This window comes from Eublepharis macularius, chromosome 12 (genome assembly GCF_028583425.1).
Source record: "Eublepharis macularius isolate TG4126 chromosome 12, MPM_Emac_v1.0, whole genome shotgun sequence".
NCBI classification, from domain to species: domain Eukaryota; kingdom Metazoa; phylum Chordata; class Lepidosauria; order Squamata; family Eublepharidae; genus Eublepharis; species Eublepharis macularius.
Window position 1 is genome coordinate 57,239,495 of NC_072801.1, and position 12,091 is coordinate 57,251,585.

Consider the following 12,091-nt stretch of genomic DNA (forward strand, 5'->3'; position numbering starts at 1 on the left):
GGAAGCATTCAGCCTGTCTGTCCATCTTATTACTTCAGTCTGCACTGTGGACCCTTCTTCCATCCCACCAGATGTCAAAACGCATGTCCAAAGATGAAAGATTGAATAACTGGGTAGGATCAACAGAGGAAGAGGCTAGGAATTGAGTTGTGTATGGCCTATAATTATCTTCTCCATTTACAACTGCACTGATCTCAACTTTTGCAGTTTCAGAGAATGGGGCGTTATTTAAACATAAAAACCAAGGGGTACCAAGCAATGATGACTCTTCTGGTAAAAAGTTTTGGTTGATGTCTCCTTCCCTTTACACTCCTTTTGTCATTAATTCTCAGCCAGGAACATTAACTATCTTGCAAGTCCAGCCAACTCTACTAGAGGCCCTCGACCTTCAAACAGAACGAAGACAATTGTGACCCAAGGCACAGTTGAACCCATCTTCATTACACACTTAAGTCTCAAAGTGGTCTTCAGTTTTTCCAAAGAACTCTTAAGAATTGCATTTTTGTGAGAATGCTAACAAGTCTTTAAGAGATTTTTGTAGCCATGACAGACAAACAAGTATAAAATTAGTTTAAATTTGTTGGTGTAGACATTATCCCTTTGTAGCCCCAGTCTCCCACTGAATCCATACCAGATTCCCATCTTTCTCTACAATATAATTAATTTTTCAAAAAAAATTAATTGGACAACCAGCCTACATCATCTTTCCAGGGGCCAAGTGCCATGATGGTAACAAACCACTGGTCATCTTGGGCCTCAGACACGGCGTATTTTCATCTCACTTTTCTTGAGAGAGTAGTAGAAGCCCTTCCAAGCAGCCCAGTTAATGCCATTGGCATAGGAGAGATGGACCCCACCAAGGTAGAAGCCATTGAGATTGGACAAATGGCAGCTCTTAAACCACCAAGCACCCGAGGAGAGGGCAGCACAGTTCTGCACATAAAGGTCTTGGTCGCGGTCAAAAGTGGAGAACTTCTGGCCTTGATGGTAGGACAGTGAGTCACCTAGAGCGAAAGCAGAAAAATCACAGAAATAAGGACTTCATAAAAGCTTTTGAGCACAGTTAGAATAATGAGCCCATCCCAACTTAAGTTTTTTACTCAAGATTAGATTCAGTGGCCGCTAGGTGTTCCATTTTGCCCTAGCTTTCCCGTGAATGAAGGTTACCTGTTATTAGGAACCCCGATATGCTACTTCAACTTGAATGATGCAGAAGGGATTTCTCTTCAATAACGTAAGAGTCCCCCACAAGAAAGTTTAGGTTCTTAAGACCTAGTTCTCCCATTGAGGTGGTAAGCCATGCTTAGGATGTACCACTTCAAAATGGAGGTAGGGACTAACATGATGGAATGATATTTTATATAAAAAAATGTCGGCAAGGAGGATTCTGGCCTGGATGTCTCTCTACTAATCTATGTGTGAGGATCTTTATATGCATGTGCTTTGTTCCGTTGCATGAGACGTTCAGATAAAGCAGCAAAAAGTATATAAACGCCAGCCTGTTAAGCAGCTGTTTCTTGGGTGGAACACCTAGAACAAGATTCTCCAACCCTATCAAGCCCTCAGGCACTTTTGGCGTTTTGAGACAGAGTCATGGGTACCACCAGAGAAAGACTGCCATGGGAGCGGGTCAAATCACAAAATGTTTTGAGGTTCCAAGACAAACATTGCCATGCAGTGGACGTATCTGGTTCTGAAAGGGCATGCCTGCAGGTAAAAAAAGCAAGCTCTTGGGCTTTTCTGAAGCACCTTCTGAATCAAAGAAGGAAAGAGAAGTAGCATTGGCTTGCTGCTTTGGAGACAGACATAAGGAAGTCTCTATCCAAGTCAAAAAACGCACAGCTGTAATCAGGGCTTTTTTTCTGGGAAAAGAGGTGGTGGAACTCAGTGGGTTGCCCTTGGAGAAAATGGTCACATGGCTGGTGGCCCTGCCCCCAGATCTCCAGATGGGAGTTGAGATTGCCCTCTAAACTCCCCTCTGTCTGGAGATCAGGGGGCGGGGCCACCAGCCACGTGACCATTTTCAAGAGGTTCCGGAACTCTGTTCCACTGTGTTCCTGCTGAAAAAAAGCCCTGGCTGTAATACAGATTCCCAGGATAGCTCAGTGCTTGTCAGTCAGCTGGTAGGGAGTCGATACCAAGTGTTTCTGTCCTGTGTCCACTATGAATTTTATCTCCCAGATTCAAGAAGCGAGTGGGCACCATGAAATACAATGGCAGGCACCATAATCACCCTAACTGCCCTGTTGGAAGATGGTGATCTAAGAAGTGGCCAGTAAGTAAAACCAAACCTTGGATGACATACAAGCTGGTAGTTGTACATGTGGGAGTGACAACCTGGGCCTTGGGGGATTCACTCACTTCTCATCCTAACTACATCCTCTGCCTCACATGGCTTTTCTTCAGGTGGATTCCTTTTTGAGGAAGTTACAGGGACCCCTCCTTTTTTGTCAGTAGAAAAGCTGGTTGGATCTTACGCTAAAGTTCTCTTTGGGTACTGGGGTTAGATGTCACTTCTGGACTCTCTCCAAACACATAGCTTGAACACCCAAAGATTTCCTTTAATTAGAAGCCTGCTATCCTCTCATTCATGGGAGGAGAATGAAGTAAAGTGTTGCAGCTAGTGAGAACCAAGAACTAAGAATTTGGGGCACTCTCACCTGCTCCTCCATCAGTGAAACCAGATACGTGGAGTGTATAGCCATCCTCTTCTGCACTGATGGCATGGGGTGAGAGTGAGAAGTCGGCGTATTTGGCAAAGGCTGTGTTGTTCTCAAAGTCTTCCAGCTCTACACGTAGCTCATACTTATGCTTAAGGGTCAGGAGGTGGATATTTTGCAGTCCTGGATCAAGGGATAGATAGAATAACATGTTATGCGTACAGGTCCCTCAAACACCTCATTTGTCCTTCACTTTGGGAGCAGTGGACTGCCTGACCTACTGTCTGCTGATGGAACAGAGGAGGACAAACATGGGAGACATTGGCCGAGTCGCCTGGCTCATAACCACTGTAAACATAATCGCACTTAGTGCTGGAATTGTCTGGGCCAGGGAATGTGTTTTAGCTGTTTGACGAAGAAACCCAAACAGATGGCGTTCCAACAGATTCTGGCAAAGGAAGACATCTGAGTCAAAAACTGGAGGAATGAGAGGAGGAGGCAGGCCAGAGAATGTATGGGAAAAGACAAGGCCCTTTAGCACAGAATTCTTGGCTTACTCAAGAGAAGAGAGGGGAGGGTTGTACCCCCTTTATATTTACCTAGCCAGTATTCGCCATCAGCCTTGCCAAAGCCAAACCTATAGTCATTCCAGCCCCGAAAGAAACTGACCGTACCATTGAAGCGTTTCTGGAAAATCTGTAGAACACAATGGAAAGAAGGGGAAAGACGGGGCAGAGGGGGCATTAATGTTTCACGTGTGGATACCCCAAGCTGTGTTTCAGCCTTCAACACAGGCATTAAGAATCCCCAAATGACCTTACAGATGCATGATGGCAGGGCTAGCTGCAGTTTTTACAGGCCCTTGAGCACACTGTGCGTGGGGATCCTGCCATCACAGTCTTTTCTCCAAAATCGTGGTTACTCCTCCCCTTCACTGTGGCTCTCTTTTCTCCTTTCCACAACTGTGACTATGCTAGAGGGCACAGAGCATGACCCTGTTGCTCTTTTGAGCCCATCAGGTCATCTAAAAAAGGTATGAAAGAGGTGGGGTTCTGTTTTGTCCAATGGGAGATTTTCCCAAAGCCCCATAAAATAGTGCGTGACTTAGGGTCACTCTACACATCACTTCTTTTAGGATTTCTCCATGGAGCCAACCCCTGCTCTGTGCAATCACACAGCAGTTCCAGGGAATGGCTTCTATAAAAAAAGGAGAGCACAAATGGGCTCCAAAAGCTTCCCCCAGAGGAGGGAGAGCTTTTTTCCCCTCTGCAAAACTTCTTTGTGTGGGGGAAAGTTTCCCTGTTTCTGCTGCTGCACATGCACACAATACCTCCATGTGGAGCAGCAGAAATGGGGAAATGTCTCTCCTCCATGTTGTTTTTTTCATGGGAAGAAAAGCCTGGAAGAAAGGCAGCTTTCCAAGCCCATTTGTACTCGCCCTTTTTTTATAGGAGCCATTCCCCAGAGCAGAAGTGTGACTCCACGGAGCATGGGTTGGCTCCACTGAGAACTCCTAAAAGAAGTAACGGGAAGAGTAACCCCCAATAGTATAGTTGTCTGGAGAAGGCAGCAGAGGGCATGGTTTTCTTGAGCTCTGCTCTCTTCATTGACCTCAGGTAATTCTATAAAGCCAGCAGCTTCAGTGAAGAGGCAGGCTGTAGGTCTCAGTGGGTGACTGTTCTGACACCCACCCTGTATGCATCTCGCTTTTTAGGCCCAATTATCTTTCTGCAGATATTTCTGTTTGGGTGCATTCTCCCCCATCTCCACCCCCACCCCTAACATCTTCCCGTGTGCTACTTTTAACAAAAATCCTGCAGGGAATTATTTCTGTAAGGAAATGTTCAAAACATGCATTACCTACCTGCACCCCTTTGTAGTACAGTAAATTATCACTACTTCATGGTTCTATTACCCAGATCAGGCCTGTGTCTGCTTTAATCAGACTAAAATATTATTTTAGAGAGCCCAATGGGATGTAGCAGGGGTTAGGAGGCCAGACAAGGAGCTCAGGGGGCAAGGTTTAGATGGGTCACCCTGCCATGAAGGTTTCTGGGTGAGTTTGGCCATTCCCTTTCTCAGAATTGCCTACCTCACAGGGTTGTTGTGCCCTGAGTTCTTTGGAAGATGAGTGGGATAAAAATGTACTAGATAGTACCTGGCTCTCCTTACCTTTGTTTTATTCTTGTAGAAACCCTGTGAGGACAATAAGGCTAAGAAATGAACCTTGTTAACATGTACAATCCGTATACAGTGTACATTTGATTTTTTTTTGTACACACGTTAGGTAATTCTTCTTTTACATTCAACACATGTACATCTGAACATGATTTAAACCTTGCATTTACCTAGTCCCTAGTTTTATTTGTACAGTGAACATGTGCTGGTTCTTTCTAACAAACAGGATGTACGCAAGTTCATTGCAATGTGTGAATGGGGCTATGGTAACCAAGCTCAATGTTGCTTTATGAATCTAATGACTGAGTGGGGATTTGAACTTTCTAATTCCAGTCCAAACGTTGTGGAGTGGGAACCATTGTGGTGTTTTCAAGAGCCACAGTGGGACCATAGGATTTGTACCTTTAAAACCAACAAGATTTTCAGAATATGAGCTTCAACAGGGCAAGTGCTAAAATGGACTGCCATGTTGAGACACAGCCACACACATGCACACACACACACCGCTCTACAAATTACCGTCCATTTTCCATCGTCAGTGGTCATGTCGCAGTACACAGGCACAGGGATATTGGGTCCCGAGGGGTAAATGAGATACACGCCATCCGCCACTGAGCCTTGTTCATAAATGTCATCGCAATCTAGTGGGAAGCTGTCTTCTCCGCAATGTTGTTGCTGCTGGGCTGCCCCAATGGAGAAAGGATTATTTTTTAAAAAAATGTAAAATGAACTTCAGATCCCAGCTAGCTGAATTGTATTGCTTGTCACACCCCACTTTCCCAAGCCCTGCAATGTTTCAGGGGCAGCTTTCAACAGGGTCAGCTGTGCAAGAAGAGCACATTCAAGTCTTATGGGCCACCACCCAATATAGAGTTAGATGCCTTTAAATTTGTTTGTTTGTTTGTTATTTGATTAGATTTTTAGTCCGCTCTCCCCGCAGGCAGGCTCAGGGTGGAGTACAACATTCCAGTTTACATAAATACACTTTAAGACAGATAAAACATTAGAGTAAAATTAAAACAACTATATACAATAAAACGTCTCCTCGAGATGGTGACGGTAAAATACTGCATTGCAGGCATGGCCCATATATATACAGGGTGGTGGACAGATTTTTCAGTATGGCCGGCAGGGGCCCAGCCTAGCCTCCGCCATATGCCTGGCAGATCATCTCTGTCTTACAGGCCTGGTGGAAAGATAATAAATCCCGCTGGGTCCTGGTTTCATCAGACAGAGTTCTACCAGGCTGGTGCCAGGACCGAAAAGGCCCTGGCTCTGGTCGAGGCCAGGTGAGCCTCCCTTGGGCCAGGGACCACCAAAAGTTGTTTATTTGTAGAATGACGCGTCCTCTGGGGTACGTATAGGGAGAGGCAGTCCCACAGATATGCTGGGCCCAGTCCACATAGGGCTTTATAGGTCAACAACACCAAAACCTTGAACCAAACCTGATACTCAACTGGTAACCAATGCAGCTGGTGTAATATAAACCAAGGATGGGCTACCTCCAGCATGCTAAGCCGCAGTGCAGATCATTTTATTCAGCTCACAGAGCCAGTTCTCTGTTTAAGGGAGCAAGGCAAGGCTCAGCGATGTTGGCAGTGCCACTGTGACTTGTGCCCAGCACATCAGGCCAAGCCCAACCCTCATTCCTCCCCCATTTGTTTCCCAGCAGACTGCAAGGTTTCAGGCATTTGGACCCAAAGATAGCTTCAGGTGGGTAGCCATGTTGGTCTGCAGTAGAAGAGCAAGATACTGACAGAGGGAGCTTTGACTCTCAAAAGCTTTGTTAGAGGAATGTACATCCCTTTATTTGGCACATCCATAACAATGGGCCAAGCTACAAGTGATGAACGACACTTGACACGTAGTGATCAAGTGGAGCACAAATGAACAGGGAGGAATACAAGTGAGCCTGTTCACTTGCCATTCAAGTGTCATTCGTCACTTTTACCTTGGCCAAAACCCATGAAGTCAGCATTCCACATACTAGAAGATACTGGGGAGAAACTGTTGCCTGTGCTGTTCATTTTCAACCATAGCAGTGTAGATTTCTCAAAAAAGATTGCCCTCCAAAAGCTATAAGGATAAAAAAGAAGTCCTTCCTCCAAGTGGTGAGGGCAGCTAGCTATCCATCAGACCTTAGCAACATGCAAAAACTTTTTTAAATCCAGAGGAGAAGCCGTATTAATCTGTCACAGCAAAATTAAACAGAGGTTCAGTGGGACCTTAAGGACTGTCCAATTTTATTCCATTATAAGTTCTGTGAGTCATCAGTTCATTTTATCAGATGCATGCAGGGTGAATTCACTTTCCCACTCTTCTGTTGCTTGTATTGTTAAGTGTAAATAACTGCAACGGATGTTCCTCACATGGATCTGACCAAGTGAGATCTAGCAGACTCCATATTCAAAGGTGCTTACCTTGGGCGTTGATAGCCTGTCCTTGTGCAATGGGCAAATGGACAAGGAGGAGAAGGAACAGCAATCCTGGAAGAATCAGAGAGGCCTGAAGGAAAGAACACAACTTGTGGAATGTGGCAAACATCAACACACAAGTGGAAAAAACTGAGGGCATTGCTCCCGCCTAGAGACAGGCTGAGGTTAGGGGCAACTTGCAACATATGGAATTCTCCATCAAGGACTCACAGAAGGGCCCAGTCCAACTGTCTGAATCTTGTTTCCCTCAGTGGTCATCTTTGTCATGAGCTCATGGTCAGTTATTTCAGTCCACCCCATGCAGGGCTGGCCCAAGAATTTTGGTTGCCTGAGGCGGAAACTCCAAATGGCACTATCCCCCAAGCTAACATAGGGTATGATCCACCAGGATTTTTTCCCGCATCAGCCCCACTGAAATGAATGGGAACTGTGCAAGAGAAAAGAACTATAGCGTAGTGGTTCGAATGCCAGATTAGGATATGAGAGAACCACATTCAAATGCCCATTCTGCCACAGAAACTTGCTGAGTCACACACACTTGGCCTAACTTACCTCATAGGGTGTTGTTATTAAGCTGAATCAGAGGAGTGGAGAATAAGGGTGTAAAATGCTTGAGGAGATAAGTAGGGTATAAATAAAATATAAAATAGCGTAAATCCATTTCGATGGGGCTCACGTAAGGCAGCTTCCTAGTAGATTATGCCATATGCACCGGACGTTTTCGACTCTGCCACCCTTCACAACATCCAAAATCAACCCAGGGGGGAAATATTGATCCTTGGATATACGGTCACCATATGAGCCAGGTGTCTAGGCTCTGAGCATACTGCTTGGCACCTGCTTGGACTAGGGTTGCCAGCTCCACATTGGGAAATTTCTGGAGATTTTGAGGTGGAGCCTGGAGAGGCCACGGTAGGTGGAGGAGAGTGACCTAAGCAGGGTATAATGCCAGAGATTGCACCCTCCAAAGTAGCCATTTTCTCTTGGGGAACTGATCTCTATGATCTGGAGAACAGTTTTAATTCTGGGAGGCCTTCAACCACCACCTGGAGGCTGGCAACCCTAGCTTGGACCACTAGCTGGACAGATTCATAGTTTCTAGCCCTTATTGATCCAGGGAAAAGAGGTTAATTGCATCCTGCCCAGTTGTTTAATGAGAAACAAGACAGCTCTCGCCTTCCATTGTTCTCAACAATGTCGGAAATTACAGCTGTGATTGACAAGCTGGTTACTCCTCTCTGGGATAAGCTTTGCTGTTATCTGAAAAGAAAACATCAGGAAATCTACACAGAAGCATGCGGTTTCCTCATTTGGTGGCAGGTGCCAAAAGTAGATTTAAAGAGTAGACAATGCATCAATAAATGAATGCACTTGATTTGCATATCTAACAATCTATTTGCATTGCATGCACATTAGGCTGTGCGGATTTGAAGAACTGGAATCTTCATTTCTATATGGATAGCAAAGAGCAGCAAAAAAGCCACACCTTAATATGTGGAGGTGTTAACTTTTATTAGTCTCTATTCCTTTGTCCTTAACAGCAATGCAATCTGCAGTAGTAAACGCTTCCTTGCTGATTTGTGCAGGTTGAGTAGAATGTTAAAGAGACAGGAGCAAGTCAGGTTGCTTTTTCCTTGTTGATTGGCAACCCTATTAGTGTAAGACTCTCTGACACCTCTCACTCACTAAGTAATAAGACAATTAACTTTGAATTAACTCTCTAGTGTTTAATTTGTTTTAGAAAATATGCATGCCACCCTTCAGCCATAAATTGCTGTGGCTGCATACGAGAAATATTAAAACCTTGGAACAATGTAATAATTGAAAACAGTGTGTTGAAAATCTATGAACAACAGACCAGTAAAAGAGAATAAAAGATGTTATTAAGCCAGAGTTTGGGGAGAAAGGAGGGGGAGATCCACACAATACCTGAAGAACTTACTGAATCAGATACCTGAAACTAAGAATATGGAGCATCAGGCAGCAAACTGATTCCAGAAGCAAGAAGTCACTACAAAGATGTCCCCGTCACCTCATTTCTGACCATGAGCGCACAAAGAGAGGACTTGGAGAGATGACTTATGCTCTTGGGCAAGAGTGTAAAGCAGTAAGCAAACCTTTAAGTTCCCTGATACTCAATCATCTTCGGTTTACCATGCATATCACCCAGCTGTCACCCAAAACAACCTCTTGGTTGCCCTGTCTCTTCTTCTGACGTGCCTTTGAAAGCTGCTGTTCCAGCTCTTACAATTAGACACCTTCAACATTGCCTTGACTTGAATAGGAAGTCCACCAAGATGGAGTCTGCTGAGAAATCCTATGTCTGTCATGGGAACCCAAAATGTTGTAGAGGATTCTGGGATGTATTCAGGGCCCTGGCTACTAATAGGCTGGGTCATCATCCCCCTTTGTGATCTGAGCAGAAGCCCAAGAGTACAATGAGCTGTCCACATTAAAGGAGGGACAATCTGTATTACAAGGAAAATTATCTGCCATTTCTGGGTTTTCACACTGAGGAAGCCTTGAGAAGTTTCTGAGGAATCCCAAAACAAAACCACTGCCTGAAGGGGATTTCTCAGGCACCTCTGACAGGGTTTCTAATCTCCTAGCAAGGCCAGAAGATCAGTTCTTCTGAAGGAAATGGCTACTTTTGGAGGTTGGCTATATGGTGTTATACTTCCACTGAGGTCCCAAGTCTCCACCCCCAAATCTTTAGGAATTTCCCAATCCAGAGTTTGCAACCCTAACCCCACTAGTATGGGCCAAAAATCAATCATTGTTTCACTAGGCCTTCCCATCCATTTGGTTTGCAGCCTGATCAATAGCAAGAGCCACCCACCTCTCCCAGTAAAGCTACGAGCTTTTAAACTGGTCTTTCTAGCTTTCCCTTTAATATCAGTTTGAGCTGCAGGCAGTCATCAAGTGATGTTATTTAACTTCATGCCCTGGAAAGGTTCAGCTGCTCAGACCGAAGCCTAAAATGGACAAGTGAGAGCCTTTCTGCTCTACTGTTTTAGGTTGCCCGATGAAGTTGTAGAGTAAACTCTACAACTTGTTTGCGTGCAGTGTTTTTAAACAACTGAGAAGTCAAGGAAATATTAATCCTATGCCTGTGTTTTGGTGGAAAGAACCCAGTTACCATCACTCTGCTCTAGTACAGTCAGAAGGAAAGAAAGAAACAGATTTTGAACCAGAGTGAAAGAAAGATTTGGTTTAAATACTTAGCATCTATATGGCATATTCAGCTTCATATTCTATATCTGTGCAAGAGTGGCATAGTGATTAGACTGTTGGACTAAGGTCTGGGAGAACCAGGTTCAAATCCCCACTCTGCCACAGAAGCTTGCTGGGTGACCTTGGGCCAATTACATACGCTAAGCCTAACCTACCTCACAGGGTTGTTGTGAGGATAAAATGGAGGGGAAGAAAACAAGAAAAGCCCCTTTGGGTCTTCATTGGAGAGAAAGATGGGGGTATAAATGAAGTTTATTATTATTATTATTATTATTATTATTTAGAAAATGTGTGTGTGGACCAGCTGGAGGGATTTATCACTAAATAAAATGGGCCATTAAAAAACAAGACTATAAAAACAAGCCAGCTATTAAGCCACACTTTATCTTCTTGTAATCCTTACAACATCTCTGTAAGGCAGACCAATATTATTATCTCCATATTGTCGTGGGGGCAGAAGCGGAATGACTTGCCTAAGGGTACCTTGTAAGTTTGTGACAGAGACAAAATTTGAATGGGTGATTCCTTCAGATCTTAGTTAATGGAAAGCAAAGCAAACCAGCTCCAGTCGCAGCAGGGCTCGCCAAAGTTTAGCCACCAATGCATTCCCAGTCTGGAATGCATTGAAATACGCACATCATTCCGTTTGCACACATTCAGGCATTGCAGTTCCTGCTCTCGCATTCATCTTCTGGCTCCTGTAACCCCTGATTCTTTCCCTCTCTTTTCATTCTCTCTTTTCATTCTTCCCCCTTAGATTGAAAATTCCTTGGAGCGAGCATCCTTTTTTTGCCTACCTTGTCTTCGGTTACAAACAGCTTGTGTATACTGCTATGTACAATAATGGCAATTTTAATAATAAACAAAAACATCCAAACCCATCTGGCACCATGTTCCAGATCAGGTCAATGAGCAAGTCTCCATTTAAAAATTGAGCACTAGACAGAACAGTAGACACGCACAGACGGCCTGTGGCTGTGAGTCAGCTGAGCAGTAAATAAAATAAGTGTCTGGATTTAAAAGGCTCCTCATTAAAAGCAATTTACATCACAGCAGGAGGGAAATGCGAGAGAGAGAGAGAGAGAGAGAGAGAGAGAGAGAGACAGAGACAGAGACAGAGACAGAGACAGAGACAGAGACAGAGACAGAGACAGAGAGAATCAGGCTTAGCTCCCCCCCCCCATCATCACAGCACCATCCCCCCTCCCTTCAGACCCCTACGTTACCTTCATGTTGTCTTAGGGGTCCTTCTTAGTGGCAAATGTCGGTCCCCTATTTATAAGACTGATACAGAGTTCCCTCTAGTTCTTTCTCCCACCCACCCTCCTGCCTTGCTCTGTCTGGCATGCAGGTTGTCTGTGTACCACTCCCACCCCACCGCCTGCCCACCCGTACCCCCACCCACCCCAGACTAAGGATCAGCAAACAATTTGTAAATCCTGGATTTATAGCCCAGAAAGGAGGGGGGGGGAGATGTGTAAAACAACAGTGAGACAGGAAATGAAAGTTGGGGAAGGGGGAGGGAACCGCTGAACAAGCCAAGTGCTGAGATACTTTCCAGGACTCTTGGCATGAACATGTTGC

At 44.8% G+C, this 12,091-nt stretch overlaps 1 protein-coding gene across 2 annotated transcripts; it reads right to left on the bottom strand.

Moving 5' to 3' along the window:
• Positions 1-142: 142 nt before the first annotated feature.
• MFAP4 (microfibril associated protein 4) lies at positions 143-11,887 on the bottom strand. 2 transcript variants are annotated; one of them, XM_054992408.1, is made up of 6 exons: positions 11,734-11,887; positions 7,259-7,343; positions 5,358-5,521; positions 3,260-3,356; positions 2,661-2,843; positions 143-1,004 (listed from the first exon to the last, which is right to left on the bottom strand). In XM_054992408.1, exons 1-6 carry the CDS (start codon positions 11,737-11,739, stop codon positions 757-759), a joined length of 783 nt encoding a protein of 260 aa, XP_054848383.1. In that variant the 5' UTR covers positions 11,740-11,887; the 3' UTR covers positions 143-756. The 2 variants fall into 2 exon arrangements, with proteins under 2 accessions (XP_054848383.1, XP_054848384.1); XM_054992409.1 differs by lacking the exons at positions 7,259-7,343; positions 11,734-11,887 and adding an exon at positions 6,296-6,367 and having other exon boundaries at positions 5,358-5,516.
• Between the last annotated feature and the right edge of the window lie 204 nt (positions 11,888-12,091).

Coding starts and splice junctions, on each gene's coding strand:
- MFAP4 (XM_054992408.1), bottom strand. Junction 5,522..7,258: donor ACAGGCTATCAACGCCCAAG/GTAAGCACCTTT, acceptor CCATTGGGGCAG/CCCAGCAGCAACAACATTGC. Junction 2,844..3,259: donor TGATGGCGAATACTGGCTAG/GTAAATATAAAG, acceptor CCCTTGATCCAG/GACTGCAAAATATCCACCTC.